Source organism: Notolepis coatsorum (genome assembly GCF_963971535.1).
Source record: "Notolepis coatsorum genome assembly, chromosome: 19".
NCBI lineage: Eukaryota > Metazoa > Chordata > Actinopteri > Aulopiformes > Paralepididae > Notolepis > Notolepis coatsorum.
Genome location: NC_140183.1, coordinates 70,481,141 through 70,500,720, shown reverse-complemented (window position 1 = coordinate 70,500,720; position 19,580 = coordinate 70,481,141). Strand labels below are relative to the sequence as shown.

At 43.0% G+C, this 19,580-nt stretch overlaps 1 protein-coding gene across 1 annotated transcript in view; it reads left to right on the top strand.

Annotated features, from left to right (window-relative positions):
• Window positions 1-19,580, top strand: part of cdkal1 (CDK5 regulatory subunit associated protein 1-like 1) — a 773,897-nt gene that overhangs the window by 116,054 nt on the left and 638,263 nt on the right. Inside the window, exon 4 of the mRNA XM_084335967.1 lies at window positions 16,936-17,020. Coding sequence (XP_084192093.1) covers window positions 16,936-17,020 — 85 coding nt within the window. The remainder of the gene's footprint in view (window positions 1-16,935; window positions 17,021-19,580) is intronic.

Here is a 19,580-nt window from a genome sequence, read left to right as displayed (position 1 = left end):
CTCTCTGGGGGTGCATAAACATTTACTAACGTAACCATTTGGCCCTCCATTTTCCCCTTCACCAGAACAAACCTTCCCTCCTTGTCTCTTACTTCCTTGATCAATTCAAATTTGACTGTGTTTTTGATTAACGTGATTACTCCTCTCCTCTGGTTTTGTTCAAAGGAACTATAGTATGCATTTTCATATCCAAATCTCTTCAGTTTCTCATGACCCTGTGCTACCAAATGTGTCTCCTGCAGAAAAATCACTTCCATCTCACTTTTTTTACATTTCAACATCACTTTGCCCCTTTTTATCGCATTATTCATTCCATTAACGTTTAACGACATCATTTTTATACCTTTAACCCTTGTCATCTTTCTTCTTCTTTCGCCTGTCAGTCCCCCCCATGTCACACTCATTCCCCCCTCCGGTTGGAGCCTCCGCTCTCTTCACCGAATACATATAGTGATTAACATAAATAAAAAACATAAACTTTACATAAAGTGCTCCCAAGGCGTTCGGGGGGTCCCTGTGTCCCCCCCTGTCCCCTGCTGGTGGGTGAGGGGTAATTGCCCTCCTAACGAGGGGCCCCCTCCTGACGGCTTGGGGGTTTGAAACCCTTGCCCCCAATCGCTCGTCATATTTGTCCAGCTTTCTTACTGTTTTTTTTTTGCTTTCGAGCTCCTGGTCAAAAAGCGCTCTGTCCTTCCTTTTGATCAAAGACCCTCTTTTCTTGGTCCCTCTCAATGTGACTCATATGTTTCATTGTCCCTCCTTCCTCCCATATCCGTGTGCGGTGCCTCCCGTGTACCCCTTATTATTTTCTTTTCCTCTCCTCTATTTTCTATGTGATGTCCATTTATCCCCTTAATCCCTCCCAACTGTGTTACTCACAGCATGTGTCTATATATCTGTTTCAGTATGTTCTGTGTCTCGCCTATCAAACCTAGTTATATTTCCATTTATTTCCTCCATCAGCTTGTGTATTATGTGTCCATGTATACGTTACGTTCATTTCTATATCCTGCCTCTACCTGGGAATGTGTGCTTATGTATATGTTATTTCAGTTTCTATACTTTGTCTCTATTTGAATAGTTTTTTCAATCTCTTGTGTGTGTACTCATCCGTTCGCCTCCTCCCGCCTCCTCTCCGTCTGGCCTCCTCATCCGTCTCAGTCCTCGCTCCGTCACGTTTCACCTCCGCCTCCTCCTCTCTCCTCCCTCCTGTTTCGGTCTCCGGCTCTGATTCACCTGCGTGCTCCCTCCAATCTCTGGTGCAGGCTCCGCGTCTGGTCCTCCCGCCTCCTTCCTTCTCCGTCCTCCGTCATCCTCATCCCTCGCCGTCTCATCTCTCGCTCCGCTTCTCGTGCCGTCGCGTACGTCACCGTCCCTTCCTCCCAGTGAATCCTTAGCGAGGTCATGGGTGACTGGAATCTCATTCCGTTTTCTTTCAGGGTTTTCTTCAGTCCCGCGTAGGACCTGCGTGTTATCGCTACCGCTGTCGAGTAGTCGTGATCAAATGATAGTCTTTTCCCTTCGATTTCAATCTTCTTGGTCCACGCGGTTCTGAGTACCAATTCCTTAACCTCGAATCTCAGAAAGTTAATAATCACCGCCCTCGGAGGTCTGTCCGGTTGTGGTCTCGGAGCCAACGCCCTGTGGGCCCTCTGTATCTCCATTTTTTCCAGTCCCGTTTCCTTCATTTGTTCTTTGATACGTTTTTCCACATATAGGGTCACCGATTCCCCTTCGACTCCTTCTTTCAGTCCCCATATTCTGATGTTATTTCTCCGAGACCTCCCCTCCATGTCCGACATCTTTGTCTCCATCTGTTCTTGTTTCTGAATCACACATGTTAATACCTCGTGTATCTCCGTGTTCCATTCCTCCGCGTGAGCAGTCCTAGTCTGTAACTCGGTCACGTTTCTGTTCTGTTCCGCCATCTTCTCCTCCACCCTTTTGATTTCTGTATTCATTTCACCTCTGAAGTCCTCCTGTTCCTTCCTCAATTCCTCCCGTAGCTTCCCAATATCATTCCTTATCGTGTCCGTGTTCAGTTTTATCGCCGCTGTTATGTTCTCCAGTATCCCGGCCTGCATGACCACGGCCCATCCTGGCATTCCCGTGTCTGCCTCAGCGGTACCTCCCCCTTCTTTCGTCTGGCTTTTCTCGGCTTCACTCCGGGGATTCTGTTTCTTCGGATTCTCTCCTTCTCGTATGTTCTCCATTTCTATTTCCTTCACAATCGTTGTCTCTTCCTTACTTCTCGTGAGCATTTTCCTTTTTAATTACTTTTCGGGTCTTTTTTTATCCGTTTTTTCACTCATTTGACTAGGAGCTCTTTCGCACGTGTGTTTACCCGTCTGCTCTCATACCGGAAGTCCATTTCAACGTTTTCAAAGTGAAATCAAGTAACTAGCTCAGTATGCAGCTCAGTATATTAGTAACCCGGCTTGTATTAGGAGGCCGGCTTATAATTGCTTAGCTCAAGAGCGCACCCGGCCATTAATAGAGACCCGGCTTGTATTTGAGACCCGGTTACTATTAGAGGAATTACGGTATGTCAAAAAGAAAAACAGAAACAACACATTTGTCATTGTCGTGTTACTTCACAGTATAAATACGTGAGTCCTCTGCTGTGGTTGTGAGTATCCTTTATTAGCTTAACTCCGTAGCAACATCACACAGGTGTATCTGTGTAGACAGTCTCCTCCCCACCATATGTATATATTTTCTCCCCACCGTATGTATATTTTTTCTCGCACCCACCCACCCCCTCCTAATGTCTCCTCCCCATCATATGTATTTGTTTTCTGTTAGGATCTCTGGGTAACAGTACTGTATATTTGCGTATATATGTCACAAATGTAACATTACTATATACTAGGGGTGCACGATATTGATTTTTTTAACCCGATACCGATAACTTTATGCTCCTCAAGGCCGATACCGATAACCGATATTTATTGTATTATATATATTTTTTTTAAATGTATATTCCTGTAGGTTTGACCTAACCAGATTTATCATGACATGAGCGTTACTACTATGAACAAAACAAAGCCAAGACAACAGTTTTGACTGATAAAGTGACCATATTTATTTTTCCAAATAAATATAATTTGAATCAGAAAATTCACAATCCGTCAATAACTTATAATACATCCAACCTAACAAGTCACCTGCAACATCACCACCGCTACGATGGTGTGATAAAAGCCTACGACGACGCGCGAGCAGCTAAAGCTGCTGTGAATCCAAAGCCAGCTACAAAGGAATCCGCAGCGCTTGTACCTATTGACGAGGCGTTTGCTAAATTAAAGAAGTTTGACAGAAATGACCCAAGGGCTCAAGCCGCTAGCTTTTAAGCAGTGCTTGGTGGTGCAAATTAACCTGGCTACTACGGAGCAATAAGTGACTGCGTATTCAACCAAGGGTTGCATCACAGTCATGAAAGGGGCTAGATTTGCAGCAGCTTTAGCTGCTCGCGCGTCGTCGTAGGCTTTTAACACAATAACACACCATCGTAGCGGTGGTGATGTTGCAGGTGACTTGTTAGGTTGGATGTATTATAAGTTGTTGCCCTTTTCCCTCCTCGTGGAACTTCTACATTGCATTTGTTACAAATAGCAAGCAAACTTTTTTCCTCTGAAACTATTCCCACACTACTGACGCCATCTTTGTTTACATCCGCGCTGCATCTGAAACTTACGTGGCTACGTCACAGCCAAGAAAGGGAGCGCTGGATTTGTGTAAAACGCCCTCTTCCTAAACCACACGCTATCAGTCGTCGTACCACAGTACTGGCAAAACGGGAGGAGCCTACAGTAAAAACAAACGCCCTTCATCCCAATTCACCCACACCGCATTTTTTTTTACCAAAAAATATGTTATATTATCGGAGCTATCAATAACGTTATCGGGTTTATCGGGATGACGTCATAATTGCTGATATTGGCCCGATAATTATCGTGCATCCCTACTATATACCTGTAGTATGTCATGTATGTCCCTATGCCATAAATGTTGTGTATGTCATAAATGTCACTATGAATTGAAAATGGGGGGACCCTGATGTAAACAAGACACACGTCTTGTTATCTCGTTATTTCATGCCCCCCGTTGAGTGCCACCGACGCAAATTGTCTTTTGATTTTTTTATTAGCGATCTGAATTCATATTTCATCAACCGAGTCTCCCGTTGGTACAGCAGCCCCTCTAGGAGCTCCGATGGGAAAATACCGCCCCCTATCGTCTATACCTGTGTAACTGCAGGCCATTCGATTAGACTGGTGGATGTGTGGAGGGGGAGCCTACTGGCTCCACTATGCTGGCGAGCCGTCTGATCAAGAGGGAAGTGATCGCGAGATGGAAAGCAGCCTGGAATATATATTTACAGCAGCCAATAATCAATCAATAAACGCGATCGATATTTGGAATGGCGATCAGGAATTGGAATAATCTTTTTGGAGAACATCTGATCTAAGGTAAGGAGTCTGTTACCAGTTTTAGGATAATCAGAGCTGTTTTCACTGAGAAAACAGCGTGTCCCGTATGTGTATGTGTGTGTGTGCTGTTGAGGAAATAAGAGAATCGATTTCTCAGCTCGCTTCTATAGCGTGCATAAGTACACATATACTATCGATAATCTAGCGTTTATTTGAAAACGATTCATAAATAGGCCGACAAATGACAACGTGAAGTTTTCGAGAGAACGATAGCTTTTCGAAATGCTATAAAAAGGATATGAACCGATTAAAAAAAACAATCCGTTTCGACAATGTTGACTGCAAACAAGTCATTGATAAGCGACAGGCAGATTAGACACATAATTTAAAACATAGATTATGCGTTTTTAACGCTATCATTGAAGTGGATGCTGGCATCCAAGGACATTAATCAACGTTATGGCTGGCACTGAAAGTGTTAACAATTGTGTGTATTGAGTCGTCCTGTATTGTACCCATTCTGCAATCTGTTAAATATTGATTGATTGATTGATTGTTATTAACATATTGCAGAATGGGTACAATACAGTACGGCTCAATACACACAATTGTTAAGGATTGGCAGACCAGAGAAAGACTTTCGTCTTGTTTACATCAGGGTCCCCCATTTTCAATTCATCATAACATATATGACACACATGAGATACTGTACAGATAGACAGTACTGCTACATCTATACATTTATGACATACAAGATTTACAAATACATATTGTTTGTGATACAATAAGAGTCTAAAAAAGAGTATATACATTTGACGAAGAAACTGTACATTGGAGGAGGTTGGGTAGGTTGGGTGGAGGGGGGGGGGACTGTACATTGGAGGTGGTTGGGTGGGTGGGGTGGGTGGGGGGGTTGGGTAGGCGTGTGGGGGGGGGGTAACTGTACATTGGATTATCGACGAAACCGAAACAAGTAGGCTCCCTTAAAACGCTAACGCTATTAAAAAAAAAATACAGTGGAGGTTAAAATAAGAATATGACTTGGCCTGAAAAAAAAGTTCAGTCAGGAGATTTTTTTTTGCTTTAATCCCTGTGTATTGCAGCAGTCTGCCATTTTGGATAAGCGTACCGAATGATTACCCCTACAAACATGAGAAAAACATGTGTAAAACACAAATTTTTCGTGTGATTGTTATCAACTTTGGACCTGTACTGGATAAGACTTCAGGCTATGGAACTGTTGTGTTTTCCAGCTCCAACCTCTCAGCTGGAACTCTTTTGCAAGTAAAAAAAACTTTTATTTCAGTGTGTTAAACCTCTAACTCTATTACATTAGCACTCAAGAGTTCAGAATGTTTCCTTTCAAAAGAGACCAGACTCATGCATGTGTGCTATAAGTGGTTCAAGAATAAATCCCAAATTACTTTGGGTATGCAATCGACGGGCGTTTTATGCAAAACTAGCCCGCTGCTTGCCCGATGGATCATATGAGGTTAATTAAGAATGGTATTTTGACACAATTTGCCTTTATAAAATATGGCCGCCTCCTGTGATTTGTAAATTACACTAGGCTATATTGTGCTTTAAATAGAATTGATTGCAGTAAGTGTGCAACCCTAGAATCGAATATTAATATGAATGAATAATTAATATTAGCTACTAATAAATGATGACGTTGATCGTTGAGTCTTTTCTCAGCACAATCCATGTTTTTGTTCCTCATTCTAGCGCCGGGTAATTGGACACAAACAATGCAATGTCAATGGGGTCAGTCTCCTGTACAGGTTGACTGAAGACAAGTGAAATCTACTCCACAGTGCAAAACAAACTCGATTTCATTTGTCTTCCGTCAGTGTGTACAAACAGGAGCTTCACCCCATTGACCTTGCATTGGTTTGTGTCTAAAAAGCCGGAGCTAGAATGAGGAACAGCAGGGATTGTGCTGAGAAAGGACTCTCCCGATCAAGTCACTGATAAGTAGCAAATAGGACTAGAGTTAAAAATATTTCAAATAAATCGGATCAGGATCCAAGCTCACATCATCCAAGTCAATTATTTGGGAACAGATCCATTATATTTTTTGGCTGGAATTGAACAGTTGAGAGTTCTTATGAGGATGTTTGGTGTGTTGATATATCCTGTTATGCTCAATGGCTCAGTCACTACCTCAAAGAGTTTCCCAGGAGACGGAGCGCCCGTCGTGTTGACTCAGTGTTGGGTAACGTTTTGAACTTCTTCTCCGGACACCAAGTGATTTCCTGTTCTGCTTCAACAGTTTAGATGGCTCAGACAATTCCCATGTCGACTAAGCCTTCTAAATGTGGGAAAATGCATTCTCTTAGGGTAACCTACTGTACATTGTTCACGTCTATGCTTTCTAGTTGTTATATCCTGGCGGTGTTGAAGTGATATTTCTGGATGTCGGGCAGCACACCTACTCTACTGTCTGACCGTGATCATAGAGTGCAGACGGTGCCGATTGAAAGTACAAAGAAGTGAGGGAGCGCCGCACACCCCTGTGTGCTGCCCCAACAGTCTGGGTCACTGAAGTATCCAGAGCACCACAGACATGTCCCGGTCCTTAGTGTCTCTGTGGCTCTTACACATCCCACCTGGCTACTATTAGGATGGGCATGAATAACGACTTCCCAGGTCGAGTGACCGCATGAGTTACTCGAGTAGTGATCGAGTACTCGTTTATGCAAATCAACCTTTAGAACGCATAAAGAGCGTAGCAGCAATAACAATGCACAGTAATGCTAATAGTCAGACAGAACAGTCCGAAATGTTGAATTTATATTGTCATTTTCTAAAGGATGAGCATTGCCCCAAGCTGTTGCCAGGTAAAACAATTGGGTTGTTGACGAGATCGCATTGGATGAGGCTAGACCATTGAACTGTGGTTGTGCTGGCCCCTGTGTGTTGATGAGATCGCATTGGGTGATGCTCTACCATTGCACTTTGGTTGTGCTGGCCCCTGTGTTGATGAGATCGCATTGGATGAGGCTAGACCATTGAACTGTGGTTGTGCTGGACCCTGTGTGTTGATGAGATCGCATTGGGTGAGGCTCTACCATTGCACTTTGGTTGTGCTGGCCCCTGTGTGTTGATGAGATCGCATTGGGTGAGGCTCTACCATTGCACTTTGGTTGTGCTGGCCCCTGTGTGTTGATGAGATCGCATTGGGTGAGGCTCGACCATTGCACTTTGTGTTGTGCTGACCCCTGTGAATGTGAACGAAAGCCGCATTTGTTGCCCTCTGATGGTAAAAAGGTGTACCATAAACTCCACAGAAGGACTACATGAAAGTCAATGGAGAATGCTGGAAATTAATTCCCTAAAAATACTTCCCATTGCCTGATATTCATACACACTCATGCCGGTTCCTCTCTAACATTCTATGCCAAAGCACAGGCTGATCGGCCCTATAGTTTGTGAGATATTGTGCAGATTCACACACCCACTTACCCACACACAAATGCTACCGAATACATAATGTCCTTGGATAGGCTACCACGGACATAATGACTGATCAACTACCAAAATCCAGGTAGCAGAAGAGTTAACAAATTCAATCGATAATAAACAGTATGGAGTTGGAGTTTTTATTGATCTGAAAAAAGCTTTCGATACCATTGACCATGATATTTTACTCAGAAAACTTGAAAAGTATGGAATTAGAGGGGTAGGGCTCAGTTGGATAAAAAGTTACATAGAAAATGGGAAACAATGTGTGGAGATGGGGGAGACCAGATCATCCTGCAAAGTGATAACATGTGGGGTACCGTAAGGATCCATTTTAGGACCGAAATTATTTATATTGTATATTAATGATATCATTGATGTTTCTGATAAACTTAAATTTGTCATTTTTGCAGATGATACCAACATGTTTTGTTCAGGTGCAGACCTACAACAGTTGCTAACAAATATTACAGGTGAACTGGGGAAACTGAAATGTTGGCTTGATACTAACAAACTCTCCTTAAATATAAGTAAGTCTACATTTATTTTGTTTGCTAATAAAAAAATACATCCGGATACTCAAGTCGAGATATGCATAGATAATGTTCATCTTGAAAGAGTAAATGAATATACTTTTTTGGGTGTCGTGATAGACCAAAACCTCAGCTGGAAAACTCATATTAACTATGTAAAGAAAAAAACTGCGCGTAGCTTAGGTATCTTAAGAAAAACCAGACACATATTAAATTTGAGATCATTATACACAATTTATTGTACTCTTTTATTACCATATCTAACTTACTGTATAGAAACTTGGGGAAACACATACAAAACTAATCTGAATCCTATTATCATCTTACAGAAAAAGGCAATAAGGGTTGTGAACAATGTTAGTTATCTCCATCCTACAAACATCCTAACTAAGGGCATTAAAGTTCCTCGACTTAGTTGACCTTAAAACAGCAGAGATAGTTTTTAAAGCTAGAAGTTATCAACTGCCATGTAACTTGCAAATTTTGTTTAAAGAACGAGAGGTGACGTATAATTTAAGAAGAACACTCAAGGGAGCTCCCGTAGCTCACCGCGTATCTCGGCGCTATTTCGGCGTCGGGGACAACCGTGCTCGTCACGGATCTGGGGTACACGAGTTCGACTCCCGGACTCGCCGTATTTTCTCAGTGTCTTCCCCTGATCTATATCCCATTCAACCTGTTTCTGTCGGTCATGCTTGACCAGAAAAAGCGATAAACGCTAAAAAATGAAGTTTTAAAAAGAAGAACACTCAATTTGAAACAGCCTAGAGCTCGAACCACACTTAGAATTATGTCTGTCAGTTAAAGGAGTGAAACTCTGGAACAATATACCGGATGAAATAAAAAACAGCAGGAGTATTTTTAAGTTTAAAAACAGGGTTCTAGAATCTTATAGTAAAATGTAACCTACAATCTGTTTTTCTCTACCATGAAACTCTGGTATTGCAGATGAATTTTTGATTTTCCTATGTAGGCTTATGTTCTTTTCAGGAACGGTTTTTGTTGATTTTTTGTTTGTTTGTTTTATCTTGCAAACTTTAACTTTTTTTGTTCCTTTCTGGGTCGGTTTTTGTTGATTTTTGATTGTTGATTTATTTTTTTGTTTGTTATATTTTGAAAACTTTAACTTTTTTGAATTCGTTTTTTTAATTAGGGGTAGGTTGCTCTATAAGCTTTCGGCTTCAAACCTATCCTTTTCGTTTGTTTATTTGTAAAAAAATTCGAAAAATTATTTGTTTATTTATTTGCATTTGTAAACATTCGAAATAAAATAATTCATTCATTCATTCATTCATCCATACTTATCGGGCGGGGGGGGGGGGGGGATCAGCTCTAATATTGTGAAGTGAACTTTACAGGAATTGAAAAATACAACAAACAAAAAAAACAAGTTTTTATGACTTATTACTTGGGATGGGAATCGAGAACCGGAACCTGTTGCGAACCGGTTCCTAGTTGTCCGATTCCTGGAATCGCATGCCTCCGTGACTATCGATTCCTCTTATCGATGCCATGTTTTTCCGACAGTTGCGCATTTTAAAACAATAATGTTAGCGTCACGCATGCAGCCATAGCAGACTATTTGATTCCTTGACTAGGAAAACCTAAATGAAAACGAATGCTTTCACTGTATAAATATTCTCCAATTTCATCCATTTTAGATGATCACAATAGACTGAGGCTGCAGCTAGTGGTTCTCGCGCACCTCACGAAAATCCTTTCACGCTAGCACAGCGGGGTAAACCGACTCAGGAAAAGGTGAACGAGTGTCACCGTGCAGTCACTAAATTTGTAAGGGCTCGAAATTGCGACCATTTTGGTGGGGACTCAACAATAAATTACGATCAGAAATGTCAAGTTGCATGTTGTTATTCTAACCAGCTTAGTTCTGTTGCATTTTCAATTTATTTATTTAAATTATAAATTTACCAGGAATCGATAAGGGAACCGATAAAGAATTGGATTGATAAGCAGAATCGTATCGATAAAATCTTATCAATTCCCATCCCTACTTATTACCAGGAACTTCATTTATTTTGTCCTTTATGACAGTTAGCACATGCCATTGAGTATTTGGTCTAGTTAAATGTTAATGTTGGTACTGGGAACATTTTATATGCCTTCTCACACCGTCTCTCTCTCTCTCTCTCTCTCTCTCTCTCTCTCTCTCTCTCTCTCTTTCTCTCTCGCTCTCTCGCTCTCTCTCTCTTTTGCGTGTGTGTATGCTTTGTGTGTCTTTTTGTGTGTTTGTGTATGTATGTCCTTTGTGTACATTTGCAGACTGTGTGTGTTGATGGAGAGGTTGTTATTGTTGTAGATAGAATGTCTCCCTCAGGACAGAGAGGGAAGCTTCCACACAGATGAGACCCCTCCCACTGGCCCTGTGTGTGTGTTTCTGTCTGTCTGTGTGTGTGTGTGTGTGTGTGTGTGTGTTTAATGGCACAACAACAGGGTCATTATTCCCACCTTTCTCTAGGCCACACATGCATACAGACCAGTGTCTTTGCTTTCACAATTTTCCAAAGTGCTTGAAAAACTGTTTGTACAAAATGTTATACCTTTATTGAAAATAATAGCTTATTGAGTGAGAGTCGATATGGCTTTCGACAAACAGATCTACGGCTTTAGCATGAATGAATATCATGGAAGAAATCACAACAGCAATAGACAGTAAGAAATACACAATATGGTTATTTATTGATTTGGAAAAAGCATTTGATATCATAGATCATAACATTTTCATTTAGAAATTATACACACAAGGTGTGAGAAGAGTAGTCCTAAACTGGTTAAGCAGCTATTTACTATATACTAGAGAACAATATGTACAGTTTGCTCTCAATACATCTGAGTGTATGAAGATTGAATGTGGACTGGAGTCCCACAAGGCTCTGTTTTAGGACCTAAACTTTTAGTTTAAATGTTTTGGCAGAAAGCATTGTCAAGGAAATTACCAAACTTGAGACATGGTGTGATGAAAATAAGTTATCTTTAAATTTGAAATAAAAAAACTTCTTTTGCTAATAAAAAAAAGTTTTACTGTCTATAGATGGAATTGATATGGATGATATGGATGATATGGATATTTTGGGTGTAATAATGCATGACAATTTGACATGGAAATCTCACCTAGCAGTAAAAACACAGGTGTCTAGGTGTCTTTCTGTTTGCAAAGCAAAGTATGTGTTCGATTACAAGTAGTGATGCATGATATATCGGCTGCCGATATAATATCGGCCGATATGGCTGTTTTTTTTACACATCGGTATCGGTCCGATATCAAGATAGGGCCGATATGGGCCCAAAAAAAAAAAAAAAAAAATGTATTTTTATTTTTTTATTATACATGTTTTGGCCTTAGATAGTTTCAAAATATCTGTCATTTCTGAAAATAAGTTACAAAAGTAAAGAAAATAAAGTGTTTTGGAAAATAGCTCTTTATTTGATTATCATAAAAAAGTGTTTTCTATACAGAGATATCGACATCGGTAAATATCGGTATTGGCCAGAACAGCAATATTAAGTAAGGGATAATGTATAGCTACGAGGTCATTGTCGCAAAATAATTGACCGACACAGAGTTTAAAATACTGAGCCGCCTCGGCGAGGTGTTTTAAACGTCAGTGAAGGTCAATTATTTTGCGACAATGATCGAGTATAGCTATACATTATCCCGCTTATTACATGGCTAACTTACTAACAATATACCTAATTCATTTTACATCGACTCGCAACAGTAACACTGGTTCTGGCTCTGCTGAGTGCTCGTCGCTCCGCCCCCCAGCAGTTTCCCCGGCAGCCGGCAGTTTGCACTGATGTCAGTGGGCTTGATTGCGAACAGCTGCGCACAGCGGTCATTATTGTGGGCTTGATTGCGAACAGCTGCGCACAGCGGTCATTATTGTCCCACAGCGGTCATTATTGTCTGATAACTGACCTCTGACGCGCGCTATTGACCAATCACAAGCAAGCATTTCGGCGAATGTGAAAACGCCATGTAATAATATCGGTTATCGGTATCGGCCACAATTTTCATATCGGTGCATCACTAATTACAAGGCAATGCAAATTCTGTATTGTTAACTTATTATGCCATATTTGAGTTACTGTGTAGAAGTGTGGGGAAACACATACTTGAACATAAAGCCATTGGTTATATTACAAAAAATATAGGTGATAATTGTCCATAAAGTTCAAGAGAACCCACCAACATACTGTTTATTAAGTCAGGAATGATGAAACTATGACCTGAAATCCTATCATTGGTATATCATCACATTCACCTCGGTGACGATGAATTAAAACAATAATAACTTTTTTTTAACACCATCACACAAATCGAGCCCAGCTCTCGGCGTTGCTACCGGCTTGGCCGGTCGTTCATACTAACACAATTGGCAGTGTTAGGGGTGGGAAAGCCGGTGGGTGGGGATCGGACGTTGTGGACAGCGACTCCTACAGGTCGGTTGGTGCGCCTGTACAGCAGAATCAGGAAGTATCGGGGGCAGCGTGAGCCTCCCACGCGTTACTCCTCACCACTGAGAGATCGCGCTGTTCAGGTGAAAAGATGCGACAGCTGCCTCCAGATAGGTCTAGGTCCAGGAGAATTAGGACTGAGAGGCCTTTCGCTTTTGCCAAGTGATGTGCCTCTGTGACAGCAATGAGGGCCGTTTCTGTTGAGTGAAATTATGCTGTTGTGCTTTTGTGGAGCTTCCATGAACGGAAAACAAATAAGAATTAAATGAAATACACACACACACACACACACACACACACACACACACACACACACACACACACACACACACACACACTTCCCCATTAATAACTGATTCATACTGTAGTTCAATATTCAGTTGAGTTTTTCCTCATTGACTGATTAGATATGATGCACAGCCACTTGTTTCCTGTTGTTCAGTATCTATATGTATGTATGTGTTTAGTTAGTGCTGCTGCTGGCCGCTATGACCTGAAATCCTATCATTGGTATATCATCACATTCACCTCAGTGACGATGAATTAAAAAAATAATAACTTTTTTTTAACACCATCACACAAATACCACATTCTCAATATCGCCAATTGTGTCGGCCGCTTTGTCAGCATGCTTGTAATGTTTATCTGACTGTCAACATGTTTGTAATGTTTATCTGTCAACATGTTTGTACTGTTTAACAACATGTGACTGGTTGTTATTCAGTTGAATTAAAGGAGCATAACATTAAATGCACTGAAGCATTTAACTAAACTATCAACATGGGCAAAATTAAGTTGGTAACGGTAACGGGTTCATAATGGTGGTATCGGTGCACTTTCATTTGATCACCCCGCCTTAATACTAGTTGCTAATATCAGTTGACGTCTTATTCAGCATAAGTTATACGATAAGATATTCCTTTATTTTACATGGTGGAGGGGGGGTACAGGTATGTGCAGGGTAATAGTAGCAGACATAACTGCAGACATAACTGCATAACTAAAGGCAGTGTAAGCAATATAATTAACTCTGCGTATGCATATGAGCACGTAGGCAGTGTGATCAAAGGTGCAGATGAGGGTCTGTATGCCCTATAATTTATAGTACACATTACAATAAATATGATTATTAAAAAAAACACTAGAATCGAAATATATACTATGAGTAAGTAAAATATACAGTATACACAGGTGCAGTGTGCATACAGTACCCCAACTGGAGTTATATATACATCTGTTCACGAATGCCCCACACACGAGTAAACGTAAGATTGTGATTACCATGGGGGAAAAAAATACTTTCCATGGTAAAGTTGGCAACACTAGGCTGTACAGGAGATACCTTATATCCAGGCCTCAGTGTCCCATCTGTTATCCCAGCTGTCATATCTGGGTCTCTCCCTTCCCAGATATCAGCTCATCACGGCTGTCGTAAATAGGGAGGTGTAGTGGTTACGTCATTGTTGTTTCCGGCCGGTCCACCTCGCTTGAAATTGCAATGTATTTCCAATGGACACATTCAGGGGGCGAAATTAACTTTTTGACTCACCGGCCAGTGGCGGGTAGATGGGAAGAATCTACCCGCCAAGCACATTTCTTACCTGCCAACTTTTTTTTGATTAAAAAAACAAATATTATTATTTTATATAATTTTTTTTTAAATAAAATATATATATTATATAATCATACTTGTAGTTGTATTATCTGCGAGACATCGCCACCTCGCTGTCTGCAAACAGCTCCACTGTCTGTGTGTATACTCGAGTGGCCTCCAGCTCCAGCAAGGATTCTCCGGCGCTGCAGCTGGACCCTAAACTCTACATTCAGCATGAAAGGATTCTCCTGCGCTCCAGCTGGACCCTATTCAGCAGCCCTCATGCGATGTAAGCCAGGGGCTCGAATACGCATTTTGTAGGACATTGATGTCAGGAGCTATCTGTAGCTACTGCTGGATGGCGTTGGGACAACGCCTCTGAACTATTTAGTTTACTGGGACATTTCGTAGTGACTAGTGAGCTAACGTGGGCTAACATGAGCTACCTAGCCAACGGAGGTATTATGCACTGGACACTTGCTGGAGCAGTTGTTGATGTCGGGAGCTATCAGTAGCTAGCCGGCTGGATAACGTTACACAATGCCTCATGTATTAAACTAAAAGTGAATAGTTGACTGGGTCATTTTGTAACAGTAGCTAACATTAGCTCACGGAGGTCCCTCTGACTAGACTAACGTCACGGTGACTGTCCTCTGTTTACATGCAGCATACAGAAACAGGTGCGGGAGGGGTAGGAGGAGCAGTGCGCGGTGCGCTGCATGTCTGTGCTGAGACAGCGAGTGAGAACTCCGCTCAGAATTGGATCATGTTTTTCGGTTTTCACATGACTATTTGATTGCCCGCCACACGGCGAGCAGACCTCTCAGTGGGAGGCGCCAAACGTAAAAACTGCCCGCAAATGGCGGGTGGCGGGCTTTAATTTCGCCCCCTGGACACATTTCTAAATCGTCTCGTTTAAAACAAATAAAGCATTTGGCATGGTGTACCTTTCTGTGTGTATTCATCCACAATCTATAGCTCAACATGAAATAATTCGCAGTTAATCGTAAAATAATTATGTATCATTTTATTTCAACCAACAATGCTTAAACAATAATGTTAGTGATAGAAGGGAACTCATTTTGTGCAAAAATGGAAAGCTTGCCAATGTTCATGAGGCAGAATTATTACAATAGCCGATAATACATTTTTCCCAATGATAAATCCCTATACGAGTGGACCGCGCAGGGAACTAAAGTGACGTCAGACTACACCTCTCTATAGGACATTCCATTTATAGTACATGCAGCGGCTGAAAGATGGAGCACTCGAGCAGGCCGTCTGAAATAACAGCAGGATATGAATGTGCTCGTCCGACTCGTTGTTACCGCGGTGTAACGACGTGCCCACGTCTTAAATCATGTTGATATTAATGCCTCCGGGATGTTGAGGTATTGTTGAGCCACCATTAGGGTGGACATTGGTCGGGAATACAGAGCTTCATTTCTTTTGGTGTCTTGTACCTCATTAATTGACGAATGGTATCACATCTTAACACTTTGTCCTTGGCCTAGAAACAGACTGTGTGTGCGTGTGTGTGTGTGTGTGTGTTTTAAGCCAAGGCGAGGTGTGGTAGGTCATCCCCCCTCTCCCCACATTCTGAGACCCATGGTGTGTGCTTGACTGTAAGTGTGCGTGTGTGTGTGTGCATGCGTGTGCGCACAGGCGTACGGTCTCAAGTGTGTGCATGCATGTGTTTGTGAGAGAGCCAATGTGGGGGCTTGTGAATGCTTGACTGATGAGGGCAGTGGAGTGTGTGTATGACTGTGTGTGTGTGTGTGTGTGTGTATGTATGACTCTGTGTGTGTGTGTGTGTGTGTGTGTGTGTGTGTACATGCCTGACTGCCGTGAGGGACTGGATGCTAAGTGAAATATCTGGTTCAACGTGGCGTAAAGGAGCAAGCTTTACACCACCACTGTGCCTTATCCCCCGAGTGTGTGTGTCTGGGTTTGTGTGTGTGTGTGTCTGTCTGTCTAGGTTTGTGTGTGTGTGTGTGTGTGTGGGGGGGGGGGGTGTTTGTGTGTCAGGGTGTTTGGGGTGTGTTTGACAGCTCTCCTGGCAGTGCCATGCAAGGCCTGCCACCATTGCTTGAGGGGCATCTGTGCTTTGGCATCATAAGAGGCCACTCTTTTTCAGTGTTTGTGTGTGTGTGTGTGTGTGTGTGTGTGTGTGTGTGTGTGTGTGTATGTATGTGTGTTTGTCTTTGTGTTATTGACCAGGTCCTGTTCATAACACTCTAGCTTGTGTGCATTACATAGCATCCACCCCCCCCCCCCCCACATCCCCAAAGGGTACAGACAGAATGTTCTTATATATAATCCAAATATGGCTGGATTGTAACTCTGTTAATCTGCTCTCGCTCTTTCTCTCTTTTTTTCCCTCTTTCTTTCTTTCTCTCCGTCTCTCTGTGTTTGTCTCATTGTCTCTCTGTAGATGATGCTTCAGAGGCAGATGTATGGTTGCTGAACAGCTGCACTGTGAAGAACCCAGCAGAAGACCACTTCAGAAATGCAATCAGGTACACACACACACACACACACACACACACACACACACACACACACACACACACCCCCCCCACACCCAGGAGCTGCCCAGTATAACCAGCGTCTTCTGCTGTAGGGCACCAGTGGATCAGTTGGGGTCTACTGGTCACAAGGCGTACAGATTGGAGAAACGGCTACCTCCTCTATTCCCTCCATGCTGTACTTTACTCCCCCCTTCCATCTCTCCTCCCTCCTTCCCTCCCTCCCTCATTTCATTCCTCTCCTCCTCTGTTCTCCCCTCTTTGCCCTATTCCTCTACCCCTCCCACCATCCCAACCTCTCATTCAGTGCAAATGTGATTAGGTGTGTATTTGTGGCGTATGTTTTAATTTCTTCGTTTGTGTGTGTGTGGTACAAGGTTTCTGGCACTCCCCTATGTCAATTCCACCTACACGGCTGTTCCAATGGTCGCTCCCCACTCCTGAGAACGAACACACACACACACACACACACACACGCACACGCACACGCACACGCACACACACATGCAAACACACACACACACACAAGCACACACATACACATACACACATTTACATAAAAACGGAGAGATTAAGCTAGAAACTGTTTAGCATTTTGATTATTTTCCTTTCATCAGGGGGGCACACACACACACACACACAGACAGCAGGAGCACAGGAGGTAGATTTGTGTCGGAGTGTCACCCAGGAGTGTGTGTGTGGTTATGATTTATGTGCGTGACAGTTGTCTTAACCCTTGGCTGCTGGTTTAAGAGCTAAACCTTGTCGAATCTAGATGATTCTGACCTTGAGGTGCTAAAGCGAATCATTCCCATAATCACGGAATATGTATAAGCCTCATCACAAATCAGCTATAAACAGAAACGCACGACTTAGTCAATTTAGACAAGGTGATGAATTTCTATTTCCCCACACCCCTCCTAGATATACACAGGAATATAATGTAGTTCCCTATGCTAGGCTTTCACAGTGCATTGTCCTGTGTAGTTCAGCACCCTTAGAGCAGTTCAGCACCCCCCAGAGCAGTTCAGTGCCCCTTAGAGCAGTTCAGTGCCCCTTAGACCAGTTCAGCACCCCTCAAAGCAGTTCAGCGCCCCTCAGAGCAGTTCAGTGCCCCTTAGACCAGTTCAGCACCCCTCAGAGCAGTTCAGCGCCCCTCAGAGCAGTTCAGTGCCCCTTAGAGCAGTTCAGCGCCCCTCAGAGCAGTTCAGTGCCCCTTAGAGCAGTTCAGCGCCCCTCAGAGCAGTTCAGTGCCCCTTAGAGCAGTTCAGCGCCCCTCATAGCAGTTCAGTGCCCCTCAGAGCAGTTCAGTGCCCCTTAGAGCAGTTCAGCACCCCTCAGAGCAGTTCAGCGCCCCTCAGAGCAGTTCAGTGCCCCTCAGAGCAGTTCAGCACCCCCAGAGCAGTTCAGCGCCCCTCATAGCAGTTCAGCGCCCCTCAGAGCAGTTCAGTGCCCCTTAGAGCAGTTCAGTGCCCCTTAGAGCAGTTCAGCACCCCCAGAGCAGTTCAGTTCAGCACCCCTCAGCAGTTCAGTGCCCCTCAGAGCAGTTCAGCGCCCCTCATAGCAGTTCAGCGCCCCTCAGAGCAGTTCAGTGCCCCTTAGAGCAGTTCAGCACCCCCAGAGCAGTTCAGTTCAGCACCCCTCAGCAGTTCAGTGCCCCTCAGAGCAGTTCAGCGCCCCTCAGAGCAGTTCAGCGCCCCTCAGATGGTAAATGGCTGCATTTATATCGTGCTTTTATCCAAAGCGCTTTACAATTTATTCCTCACATTTTACCCATCTACTCCCATATATTCACACACCAATGGCAGAGGGAACCAGGTGCCAACCTTCACAACAGGAGCAATTAGGGGTTAAGTGTCTTGCTCTGGGACACTTCGACACACTGCCCGGGAGGAGCGGGAATCGGGCCGGGAACCTCCGGATTAACAGACGACTGCTCTACCTCCTGAGCCACTGTCGCACCATGTGTGTTTACCACCCCCAGAGCAGTTCAGCGCCCCCAGAGCAGTTTGGGTTCAGCCTTGCTCATGGGCACGTTGGCAGTGATGATGTTGGAAAGCACTATCTGCTGTGGGTGAATGATAGGGATGGGCATTTTGAGTGATTTGGTCGTCTGGACGGCACAGAGCCACTGGGCACGTTATCATACTGAAGTCTGCAGGATTCATGTCACCAAGTTTTCAAACCTTGATGTAAAACGGAAACAAATTAATTCAGATAAAACTAAGACAATATGCAAATGTGTATTTATATATAATGGATAGAGTTACGATAATACAAAAGGCAGTCAAGTGTGGCAGAACCCCAGGACAGATGGACACAGGAGACAGACAGAATACAATAATGATATTTAATATACAAAAGAAAAGAAAACTAAATCATCGAACGTACTAAAAACTAACGGGGCCTAAGTGGGGGAAGTGTGTGGATGCCCACGATCAATGTTAATGAGATGTGTGTGTTTCAATTACAGTATGTGTATAGGTGCTTGTGTCTAGCGTGCAAAACTCATGTGGTGTAGAATGTTAATGTTACTGACTGTTGTTTTTGT